The sequence below is a fragment of the Oryza glaberrima genome, chromosome 2, assembly GCF_000147395.1.
Source record: "Oryza glaberrima chromosome 2, OglaRS2, whole genome shotgun sequence".
Lineage (NCBI taxonomy): Eukaryota > Viridiplantae > Streptophyta > Magnoliopsida > Poales > Poaceae > Oryza > Oryza glaberrima.
The window spans coordinates 11,620,466-11,633,685 of NC_068327.1; the positions used below are offsets into that span (position 1 = coordinate 11,620,466).

The 13,220-nt window shown below is 39.7% G+C and overlaps 1 protein-coding gene across 3 annotated transcripts; it reads right to left on the bottom strand.

The window, feature by feature from the left end:
* Window positions 1–6,390: 6,390 nt before the first annotated feature.
* On the bottom strand, window positions 6,391–12,857 carry LOC127764468 (uncharacterized). Of its 3 annotated transcripts, none has more exons than XM_052289352.1 (7): window positions 12,492–12,857; window positions 12,196–12,326; window positions 11,663–11,716; window positions 10,573–10,686; window positions 10,119–10,226; window positions 8,673–8,786; window positions 6,391–6,781 (listed from the first exon to the last, which is right to left on the bottom strand). In XM_052289352.1, the coding sequence occupies exons 1-7, from the start codon at window positions 12,781–12,783 to the stop codon at window positions 6,734–6,736; spliced, it is 861 nt and encodes a 286-aa protein (XP_052145312.1). In that variant the 5' UTR covers window positions 12,784–12,857; the 3' UTR covers window positions 6,391–6,733. The 3 variants fall into 3 exon arrangements, with proteins under 3 accessions (XP_052145312.1, XP_052145313.1, XP_052145311.1); XM_052289353.1 differs by having other exon boundaries at window positions 6,391–6,769; window positions 10,119–10,232; XM_052289351.1 differs by having other exon boundaries at window positions 10,119–10,232.
* Window positions 12,858–13,220: the final 363 nt, after the last annotated feature.

A 13,220-nucleotide genomic window follows, 5' to 3' on the forward strand; every position in this document is an offset into this window, starting at 1 on the left:
TAGATACGAATGCGAGATTTTTCGGAGCACGCGAAACGAGATAATTATTATAAATTTATTTATAAATTTAATAAATAAATTTGTTTAGTATTTTTTATATATTTTTTAAAAAGGTTTTTGCACGAAACATATATTTAATAATTTGAAAAACGTGTTAATGGGAAGTGAGATAAAGATAGAGGCCCATTGCGACCTGATCGATCAATGTTGGTCAGACGCAAGCCCCGGCAACATTTTGGCTTATTTTTGGGGACCGTTTCGGACTCTTGTGGACCGTATATCGTCACGGAGGATGCGGCAAAGCATGATCCATGCATGCTATGCGGTGGTTCTCCCCTGAGCTGAGTGACGAATGCTTGCTGCTATTCTTTATGGAAAAGAATTATGTGGCCATTGCACTAAGGCTATCCCCAATCCTTTATATCATCTAGTATCCATAACATTAAATACATTGTCACATGAGTAAAAATCTAATGTGGCAAGAGAGTTAATAAGTAGAGAGATAAAAAGATGAAGAAACTATTTCTCATTTAAGAAACCATCTCTACACAAGAACCAAGAATGAAAATAAAGAGATTGGTTGATAAAATGAGAGAGAATGAAGATGATTGGATGAAAATTTAATTTAAAGACACAATCCATTGGATATATAGTTTATATACATAGTGTCTAAATGATATGGTAAGTATGGAAAGTTGGAAACTACTTGATAGTTTCTGAGTAAGACTGAGTTTTAGGCGGTAACTTCAACCAACAACTTTCTTATTTTTGGTTAACACGTTTTTAAACGACTAAACAAAATGTTTTGTGGAAAAAATATAAAAAAGTTTTCTTTAGAAAAATCAAATGAATCTAAATTTTAAATTTATAATAGCTAATACTCAACTAATCACGCATTAATGAGTTTTCTTGTTTCATTTGCGTCTGAAAATCTCCATCAAAGCCACCCTAAAATATGAGGCCTCGTAGGGTGTGTTTGGTTTGAGGATAAGAAAGGATGGGTTAGACCCATCCGTATTATTTAGAATTGGATGATTTCATTATCTGTTTGGCATGAGGGTTAGAGTGGTCTCGTCTTTTCTTATAGATGGGAGGATGTAGTCCACTTGTCAGTGAGAGAGAAATTATGTTGGACTGGTCTGCCAAATTTTGAGGTGTGAAGCTCATCCAAACCTTGGAATATTCCTTTTTGGAATTAACTCATCCTTATCAACTATTAAATAATCATATTATATTATAATGTATTAGGACATTTCGGCCAATACAATTGTAATCTTTTGGGTTTATAATAAAAAAATACAATAATTATATTATTATAAAATGGATCGTTCACCTCAAAATAAGTGCACCTATGTAAAAGGTATATAAGCGGGTTTGCAAGCCTGCCCGCTTGCACCCTTACACCTAGGTAAGGATGTGATACACTAGACCTATGAATCTGTACAGGCTATTCAGATTCGTAGTTCATATGTTACATCCTTACTTAAGTACACTTATTTTGGAGGTTTTTCCCTCTGTGCCATTAAGAAAGATGGTGCCTACTTCTGTGCCACTAAAAAGTTCGAGCCTCCCTCTATGCCATCGTCAAACTTTATCGCGCTCTTCACACCATTCCGTCTGTTTTTGGTCGTAACGGTGGGTAACTGCGCAGCCAAATGACTTAGTTGTCCTTAGGCTTGAGACGGCACACAGGGAAAAACCCGCTCTCTCTTTCTCTCTTTGCTTTCTTCGTTTCTCTCCCTCGTGCCTCGCGTTGCTTGGCGCGGCGAGGCTAGGTGTAGCGGCACGGCCGGCGATCGGGCCGAGGCGACGGCGGCCCAGTGTCCCGGCTGGGCGGCGGCTGGGCGGCGGTCAGCCCTGCGTGGCCGGTGCAGCAGCAAGGCTAGGTGCGGCGGCGCAGCCAGTGACCGGGCCAAGGCAACGATGGCGTGAGCCGTGGCGACGGCGGCGCGGTGTCCCGGCTGGGTGGCGGCAGGCGGCGGCGAGCCCTGCGCGGCGGCGGCGGCCTGAAGGTGGCCCTGCAACATCGGGGAAGAAGGCCGGGACAACGAGGAGGATGGGGGAAGGCCGGCGATCGGGCCAAGGCGATGGCGGCGTGGCGCCCGGGCGCCGGTTGGCCCTGCGCGGTGGCGACCTCTCGATATCTCTCGCGGGGGCCACACGGCCAGATCGTCAGAGGCGCCGTGGCGGGCCCACTCGTCGCCGCCACCACCATCGTCGTCATGGCCGTCGCGTTCACCAGTCCCATGTTCCACCGCCTCCCCGCGGAAGACAACGACGCGCCGGCGTCCGTCTCCGGTAGTAGCGCTGACGCTGATGAACACCGTGGCCTGAAGGTGGCCCTGCGGCATCGGGGAAGGAGGTCGGGGCGGCAAGGAGGATGGGGGAAGGCCAGCGCGGCGGCGATGGAGGCCGTCAGGCTGGAGGAGCCGGAGCGGCGCTGGGCAAAGGAGGAGGTCGGGCGCCGGTTGGAGGGGTGGCCAGCGGCGCTGTCCGCTCAGCTCGGCGGAGACGATGGTGACAAGGGAAGACGAGGCAGACGTTGATGCCAGCGATTGAAATGGCAAGAACGATATTTTTCTTGCCCGGGCCCACATGCCATAGCTGCCAAACGGTTAAACCTAAACAGAATAGCGACAAAATATTGTGGAGAGCGCGATAAAGTTCGACGATGACATAGAGGGAGGCTCATAAGTTTTTAGTGGCACAGAGGCAGGCACCATCTTTATTACTGGTGCACAGGGAAAAACCTACTTATTTTGAGAGATTATCATGTAACTATATTTAAAAGTGGTACTCCCTCCATCCCAAAATGTTTGACGACGTTGACCTTTTTAAAAATGTTTGACCGTTCGTCTTATTCAAAAAATTTCTTTTCCTATCATTTGATTTATTGTTAAATATACTTTTATGTATACATATAGTTTTACACATTTCACAACAGTTTTTAATAAGACGAACGGTCAAACATGTTTAAAAAAGTCAACGGCGTCAAATATTTTGGGAACGAGGGAGTAGTAACGAAAGAAAGTATGACGTAGATAAATAAGTTTTTACCTATACATAATTTAATTATCAACTAAGCCAAATTCGATGGAAGAAGAACTCATGCTTGAAACGGTATAACAAGTGGCATGTTAATTTCGATCAATTAATATTGGCCAGAATTTGACCAAAACGATGGAGTAGGAATTAACAGCATATAGACCAGAATGGATATGCCACTCATTGCAAATCATTCTAGGTGGTTGAATGGTGCATATATGTTATCTACTCCCTCCGTTTCATATTACAAGTCGTTTATCTTTTTCCTAATCAAACTTCTTTAAGTTTAACCAAATTTATAAAAATATATAGTGATATTTTCAACCCAAAAGAAGCATATTATCAAAATATATTAAATGTTAGATTTAATAGAACTAATTTAATATTTTAGCTGTTACTAAATTTTTCTATAAATTTGGTTAAACATTTGACTAGGAAAAAAAATTCAAAAGACTATAATATGAAACGGAGGGAGTAGTCAATGCTAAAACTGAGTTGATAAGCTGATATCTGCTCATACTTGTAAAATATTAGGAATAATCTAAGGCATCCTTTGAATCACATAAATGAAAAAACAGATAAATAAGAAAAACATAGAATTCTGACAGGAATACAAATATGCATAAAAACAGATAAATAAGAAAAACATAGAATTCTGACAGGAATACAAATATGCATAGGTTTGCAAAACACATAATAAACATAGGAATGACTATTTAATTGGACCGTAGGAAAAATACAAGAATTTGAGGAGAGATAAAGACTCAAATGATTTTTTTCTATTAGATTCTACCTCAGGTTAAATTTCCTCCAAAATTTGCATGGAAAGAGACATTCCATAGAAATTTTATAAGATTTCATAGGGTTCATTACTGTAGAAATAAAACTCTCTAAAATTTCTGTGAATTTCCTTATAATCAAAAGGGGACTAAAATAGGAAGATGGTAAAAAAAATTGATAAGCCGTGCTAAGGTCACCACCATCGTGTACCCGTCAAGTAGAAGGGGCTCCAGTCCACTGGGCCAAGGGCGGAGCTTCATAGACACCATCATGGGCCATGCTCCTATGGTCCCCAACTTTCCTGAAAATCAATGAAATCATTTTTTTATGACATCAGTAGCTAGCCCCCATGACCAATAAATTTTACATATTAGCCCCTCAAATTTCTCTCAAGCTCTGTTACTGGTTAGGGACATTTCCATCTAGCAATGGTGATTTACACGGGTGAATTTAACTATTTGCCACTATTGCATTTGGCAATTATAAAAATACCCTCTTAGTTTTCAGCTTACAAATTTATCACTCTACATAGGTGACTTCTTAACTATTTGTCACCTTTATCTACGTGGTTTACAAACATGAAAAACAACATGGGACCCACCCGCCAGCCTCTTCCTTGTGTCCATCTCCCTCTCCGATGCACGCGGGCATGACATCATGGGCGACCGGGTGCTTGGCCAACCCGACGCGAGGTACTCGAGGCGGACACACACCCAAGACTCTTACACAACAACGAAGAACCTCTCAATGATGAGCAGGTGGCGACCGCGCCACCAAGGTGGAAGCCCTACATGTGCGCCACGATGCATGTTGACAAATGGCAGCGAGGAGGAGGAAGGCACGTTGGAAGCCGTAGAACCTCATGCGCAGCACGATGCTCTATCCTAGCGTCACGACAACGCCGTCGTCGTTGGAGTAGGTCCATCCCGTCGGTGTGTGTCGGAGGGGGGGATGGAGAGAAGGGGAAACACATACTCCTGGGGATAGAGTGGCGAGCGTCATCGGCGGCGTGGAGGGTCTACCCCTCATCGTCGGTGGTAGGGGTGAGCAGAAAAAGACTGAGATCGAGAAATTCGGTCATCAATGCGTTCCTAAGTAGTGAAAGACAGAATTTTGTTTGGTCAATTCGATTAGTCTCATCGGTTAACCGAATAGATTGAAAAGACTGAATTAACAAAAAAATGTCTAAATGCAACCTACAATCCACTAAGTTCAATAGGATTAAACTCTATTTTTCACATTTCTACTTCTTCTAGGCATGCAACCTAATAAAACCTAATAAGAGTCTTTGCTTATAGACCGAGACCGAATTTGTCGGTCCTGACATTTTTACGTTGAAATTTGGTCTTCACTTTTTAAAGACCGAAAGACCGAAAACCGAGACCAAAATTTTCGGTTAGACCAAATGCCCACCCCTAATCGGTGGGGCTAGTACTCGGAAGCTACTCACTACAACGGTGGTTGTTGGGGTGGCAACAGCAAGATGAGAGAGGGGGTGGCACGGGAAGGGAGTGGTATTGGGGGTCGTAGCGACTAGGGATGGGCCGGGGGTCGTGGCTCAAGTTCGCCGTGACTGTACAAACACGCCGAAGAAGAAAAAGAAGGGGAGAGTGGGAGAAGCTCACGGCTGAGTCCCACGCTGTTTTTTTCCCATTTGTAAGCCACGCTGACGTGCCACGTAGGCAAAAACCTCTTTAGAGTGGCAAAATTGTAAGCTGGAAAATTGTAAGCTGGAAACCAAGAGAGACATTTAGATAAATTTATCTACTGTGATGGTTCCCCTAATTCCTCTCCATCACCCTGACAGGCACCATGGTGGCGAAGGGTGTCTATGGCGTTATTTTATCCCACTCTACTCTAGTGGAATGGACAGAGATAAATTCGGGTGCTTTGGATATTTTAGAAAAAAAAAACTATCGACGGTGAAGACACAAAGGAAGAAAAACTCTTTATATGATGATAAATCATACTCCCTATATTTTAATGTATGACGCCGTTAACTTTTTATCTAACATTTGACCATTCGTTTTATTTAAAAATTTATATAATTATCAATTATTTCATTATGACTTGAACATCATCAAATGTTCTTTAAGCATGACATAAATATTTTCATATTTGCAAAAAAAAATTTGAATAAAACGAAGGGTTAAACGTTAGTCAAAAAGTCAACGGCGTCATACATTAAAAAAATACGGAGGGAGTATAATTCATGTTTATAGACTGCAATTATTGGTATAAACAGGAGATGTAGAGATCATGTGCTGATGCATTTTCTGGAAACATCTCAGGATCATTTGTGTAGTATGAGTATCTATCAACAGTGTCTTTGTACCTCTGCTACACGTTTCTCCGTGGAGACATGGTGTGCTCATCGTTGCACTTGACCTTGCTCATCTGGCAGGCACCACGCAAGCACTTACACGTCAGAATCATACAGCCAATTCATTGCTGACAAGAACTAGGTTTTCACAGCACAACTTGGCACGGACAGACAGGAACTCTCACTTGTGTCTACTCCACAAGACACTTCGATTGCGCCAAAGCAAGAGCGAAATTCCACACTTAAAGTTATGAGCGATCATTATCCTTGAACTCTTCAAAACAAGATTAACACAAACTTATTTACAAGCACTCAAGTCTTTGAGGTCACGTGTTACCGAATGGCGATATATGTACAGTACCATGGCGGCGTAGTGACATCAAACAGTCGCATTCAGAGCAGACCACATAACTGATAACTACATGATGAACTTACGCCAAGAACCTATTGTGACATATATCTATATACACAAAAAAACATAGATAATGCATGATCAGCTGCTAAATAAGTACTGTTGCAACTTACAATATCAAGGGGTGCACTATACTCCGCCAAGGTTAATGATAGTTCACCGAGTCGACAACATCACCAATCCATCCAGGATGGAACTTTTATTCCCTTCTGCTTGAAGCCCTGTGTAGATGTTATTAGTGCAACGGTACTGAAACAGGGTAAATTGCACAGAAAAATAAACAATATAAATTTTGAAATTTTAATATCTGCAGGAATCATCATAAAACTTCCCTACTCAAACCCATATTAATATTTCATGTTCTTTAATGAATAAAGCATTTTATTTACTTGTAATGTTTTTATTTTACCATATCATTAATTAAAGAAGCTGCCAGGAAAATTTTCTACTGTGGTGCATCGAACAATTATCTTATCTGGAACATTGTATAAGGGTGATATCAACCTAACAAACACATATGCAAGCAAACTCAAATTATTTACTACTCTCATGTGCAAGCAATAGGACACTGTTATCTGCAGGTAATTGTTCAGTCACACAGTTCTATATTTAGCTTCCATAGTATGAATGAATACACTACACCATGCCAGTACATATAGAAATATGTAGAGACTTTGAATGTGAGTTGTTGAACATTTCAGAACACTTAACAGAACAATAGCACTTGGCAATTGCATATCTCGGAAACTCTTAACTAGTTAACTGCAGCAGTTGAAGATCATGGCAGTCCTTAATCATTGGTCAAACCCAACAATGTTTTCATTTTTTTTCTCGAACATACAGGAGAGCTGAGCATCGTTATATTAAGAAGGAAAAGAGTCCAAAAGGACTCAAACAAGCCCATTAGGGCAGATTTTAGTACAAAACGGCTTGCCAAAGAAATACAAAAGGACTGCGACCATCCATGAAATAGTTTAGTTGGAATGTTTTCATGTTTTCAGAGGAATATTATCTGGCGAATAATCATCAGCTAATTCTGTGGCAAAAGCTACGCAAAGATAGGATGAAATAGTTAGTTGGAATAATTGGGCATAAAGCATTCATAGGTGGCTATTCAAGTCTGCAGTTATATACCCAGGCTTCCTGGAAAGGTGGGGGAAACTACCAAGCTGAAGTGAAGTAGGGGCACACAGAATTTCCAGTGAGTGCTGAATTGGATATAGGAAAGAAGACCAACGTGAAAGCACTCCATTTGGCCAATACTATGGTTGTGTTTAGTTCCACACTAAAATTGGAAGTTTGAAGAAATTAGAACGATGTGACGGAAAAGTTGGAAGTTTGTGTGTGTAGGAAAGTTCGATGTGACGGAAAAGTTGGAAGTTTGAAGAAAAAAGTTGGAATCTAAACGGGGCCTATTTTATATTGCATTTATTATCCCTCTCATAAGGTATTTTAGTTGCGTGTCGCTTTTTGTGATGACTTTTTGGGGTCTTGAGGGGTCCTTTTGGATCCCTCGTTTGTACATATTTCTTCTTCTTCTTCTTCTTCTTCTTAATAAAATAAGGCGCAGTCCTGTGTTTTTGAGAAAAATAAGGTATTTTAGTTTTGGGTATATTATTCTAGAATTTCCCACACAGTTCTCTTTACCCTGGTGTCTCCAAAAATTATATCTCATCTGGAACATTTTTTTTAAAAAAAAAAAGTAAGGATGACCACCAGCAGAAACCTCCTGTCAGGCACATGTATTTAACCACCCACTATAAAGCTAATAAGTAGTTCGGATTATGCAGCAGTCGTACCCACAAAAATACAGCATTTCTGCATTAGATATATGTTCAGATGAATGTCAAAACAAATGATAATATATACTTTCTCTGAGACTCTGATTCCATATACAAACTGTTTTTATACTTGTGCACAAGGATTAAGAAAGTGATCAAATGAGTTCGTTGCCCTTCATTTATACACAGTGGGAGACATGTTCATGAGTGCTAATATGTATTCAAAAAGGACAAAGGAAAAAAGAGATAGTAAAAGGTGCCTCAAGTTATTATGACTTATATTTGAAAAAGAGTTAGGAATTCAAAGATGACTGAGGAAGTATAATCTTACCTTTTTCACATCTGAATATAGATCTTCAACCCTTTTCTCTGTCTGCTTTGCAAATGACCACATTTTGTATATACTAGACTCCATCTTTCTTGATTCATCAATTAGAATTTGAACCTGTAATCATCGTACCCATGATATAAACAACTGAACAACATTCAGAATACAAAAGAATGAATGATGGAAAAGCACAATAATAGGAACAGTTACTGTCCAGTTGTCAAAGTCAAAACACCAAATGCGTGATGTATGACCATCTAAATGCCAAAAAAGCTATATGGCACAGGTAGATAAAAATGTACACATTTACATTTAACTATTAACTATACTTTTCTAATGTTTTTACTTTTTAGTATATAACAAAAATTAGAAAGCATAGAAACCCATATTATACCATCATGATCACTTAGAGTAGTATAGTAAGAAAGAAATAGGAAATCAGATCAAATCTTCCAATACTGGAGAGAATAGATATAAATTACTACCTCCGTTTCAGGTTATAAGACTTTCTAGCATTGCCCACATTCATATAGATGTTAATGAATCTAGGCACACATATATGTCTAGATTCATTAACATATATATGAATGTGGACAATGCTAGAAAGTCTTATAATATGAAACGAAGGAAGTACAAACAACAAAAGCGGCTTATATTTTAATTTCATGTGTAGGATATAAGTTAACATCATGACGATATTTGAAGGCAAATAGAATGGCAAAAAAGGCCAATAGAATTCCAACATAGCTTGGAGGAGAACAATCGTTATGCTTTGTTAGTAAAAAGCTGTGCGAAAGCCTTTGATCTAAAAGAAACATAGCTTGGAGGAGCAATCGTGCTGTCGATGGATAGTTGGTCATAGAACACCTCACTATTGCCTATCGGTAACATCATGGCCAGAAAACAATATCGAGAGCAACAACTACCAGTTCATGCAATGAGACCTTATGTACAAGCTTACAGCTAGGGTCACTGAATTCACAAGTTCTCATCTCTCTTCTCCTCTTCCCTCCATTGAATATTTGAGTGTCAGCGCAATTGCAAGACACTGTAGTCATCATACCCCACCATTCACAAAGACCAAGGTGGCATTTAACATAAAAGAATTAACTACAGAACGGCTTTACATTGCCCTTATTAAACGGCATGATACAATTAGGACTCAACCCCTTTCATGCATTAGGTTAAGGGTAGAGAGTAGAATTATGACTAAACTCTTGGTTTTCTCGATAGACAAGCACTCTAAAATGCCATATCCTAATTAAATAGACAAACATTGTGAAAACAAGAGAGTATAAATTTAGACGTGCTTGAATTTGAAAAATTAAAATTCTACTCTCATATAACAAATTCAAATAAATTATATGCACAAAGGAACAGTACAATGCAGCTTCTAACAACCTCAAGAGTCAAGACAATCAAAATAAATAATAACCTAGATAGTGATACCTTTCTCATATCTGAATGTAGACCCTCTACTCTTCTCTCTGTATCCTTAGCCAATGACCATAATTCACGAACATTAGAGTTCATCTGTCTTGATTCATCCATTAGAACCTGAACCTTTTATCACAATGCTGATGAGATGAATTACTCAAAATACCTCCACCCCCAAAAAAATCATAATAGCTCAGAAAAGTAACACATCAAGATTGAACTAGAACATTCAGAATGACAATATTGCAACACATCAAATTTATTTACCAAATAAGATAGCACAATACTGAGTCTTCATATGTATTTAGGCTTGAAAGACATTTTTAAAAAAATGTATTCAAATGTGAGGTTTCTAATCTCAGATGAAAAAACACAATAAATCAAATGCATGATCAAAAACTAATATTAATAAAATGTTATAGAATTGGTAGTTACTCATGGCAATCAAAACTGATGATAACCTTACCATATTAACATCTGAATGCAGAGCGCTGACTCTATTATCTGTATCCTTTGCCATTGACCATATATTGTGAATATTGGAGTTCATCTTTCTTGATTCATCCATTAGAATTTGAATCTGTAATCATAATATCCATGAGATGATCACCTTGAACCAGATTTCGTAATATATTATACTATAATAATTATAATGAAGGGCTCTCAAAGTAATTCATTTTGTGCAAGGGAAACATAAATAACCTAAGATTGGTACAAACAAAGCTAAGCATGCTATGAGCATATGCTCATTGGTGCAAGGGAAGGCATGGAAATTTTACATCACCCGTACTTTTCTGATTGGTTTGCAGCCTGTAGTGATTGAAAATACTGGGATATATTAAAACCATTATAAAGTGTAATCATAGGCAAGGGAAAATATTTCATAAATCTACAAGTTGCATTACTGGTAGTACGTTTTATGTGTAGGTTTCTTAACTTACTCAGAAATTGTTTCACCAGATCATATGGCATTTCAGTTTAGATGAATGCTAGTATTTGATGTTTTTCAGTGCTTCATGCTTACAAAATGTCACTATTTACTTTGTAATCCATTTTTCCATACTCATGTACTCTTAAAGTGTTTCCAAATAATGCGGTTAGTTACTCCAGTTGCAATATTAGTTAACCTAATTTAGTTCAAGGGACTGGCGTTTGAGTGTAACAGCTTCATTCACGATTGGAATGAGGTTGCTGATGCTCAAGAACAACCTTCAGCAATGCAAATAGGAATTTTTATCTTACATAAGATCTCTGGCTGAAAATAAAGACCAAGAATAGAAACAGTATCCTCTAGTTTGTATGTAACACAAATACTGCAAACTCAATGTTCTAGCAGAAAAAAGACATGATAATCCTCTCAATGAAGCATATACATTTGTATGAAGAAACATTGAATATGGACAGCTTGAGAAACTTTATACATGTTATTAATGTAACTGTTTCTATTGGTGATTGGTGACACATAACATAGTTGAAAAAGAAAAAGGTGCACAATTTTGCGGGGCCACACATGAGAAATAGATAGATAGATAGAGAGAGAGAGAGAGAGAGAGAACCTCCTTTTCCATTGCCTTGATAGTATTATCAGAATATGAGCCACAAAGTGATTCCTACAAGATTGGAAGGCACAAAAGACCAATGCATGATTTGTAAGCATTCTGTTATTTAACCAAAATTCCAAAAGTAGGAAATGCAACTTATCAGAATGACAGTAAGGTACCAGGTATAGGTTGTTCCTAGGCGCACGAATCCATAGATGTACGAAAATACAAATGTAACTTTGTATATATATATGTGTAATGTTTTGTTGCTAAGTGAAGCGCATGGTATTACTAATTAAGTGACCTATTTTTAGTCATTTGTTTTGGTCTTCCTTCCTACACAATCAGACAAAGAAATGAGTGTTTCCCTGCTCCTTGTTACAGAACTGTCCCTAATAAAAAACAATCACTGGTCTTAATGGGAGGATCAAGAACCGTCATCATGCATGTGTAGACCGTAATTTTTGACACCGTAACTCTGTAAGCAACCAATTACAGAACTATGGATTATGGAAATTGATATGACAAATCCTAAAAGAACATCATACCTTGATATTCTCATGCTCATTGATCAGGGACTGAATATCCAGCCCCATTGCTCTCACAACCTCTCCATCCTCCTCCTCCAAAGCACCACTTTTCCCATCCAATGGTTTTGAATTGTTATCCCACATAGACTCTGTGCGCGCGGCATAATTCAGCAATTGACCACACAGATCAGGCCACGAATAGAAGAAATTGGAGAGAACTCATACGCGATATTAAAAATACATTAATTTCTCAGGCCACGAAAAGAATCGATGGAGGGGTATGGGTCGCCGCTAATTCCCCAGTCCCCACGTACCCAGCCTGGCGAGCTGGAGCTTCAGCTGCTCGATATCCGACCGCACCTCGCCGCGGAAGGCACCCTCTCCGTCATCGGGGACGACGACGGATGCCGCGGCGCACTCCCTGGCGTGGTCGCGCGGGAGGGCGAAGATGGCGGCGAGGAGCGCGGCGGAGAGCGCGAAGGCCGCGCAGGGACGGCGGAGGTCGCCGGCGCTGCCGGTGAGGCTGAGGCGGGCGAGGAGGGAGAGAAGGCGGAGGGGGAGGAGGAAGGCGACGACGGCGGCGAGGATCGCCGCGTCGATCCTCATGGTGGCGCGGTGGCGGACTGGACTGGAGAGGTGGACGCGACGGGTACGGGCGGTCGGGCGGAGCAGAATGGTTGCCCGTGGGCTCAATTCTGAATTACACTGGTTTTGTAGTGTAGGCCCAATTTTATATTGGTACCAACTAGCAAAATGCCCTAATATTAGTAACGAAAATGCTACACAAACGACCGGAGCGTCTGACTTTTTGGATGACCCGTTTGATTCAGCTTAGGATTATTATAATCTAGATTATTAGAAATAAGCTAAAAAAAACATATAGCTTATTATGATATATTATTATAATCTATAAGCCAGATTACTATATAATTTATTAATCCACTCTAAAGGTGTTTTTTTAGATTATTGGGTGGCTAACAACTAATAAACAGCTTATAATCTAGGGAAACAAATAACTCACAGATTATTCTATGTTGGCTTTT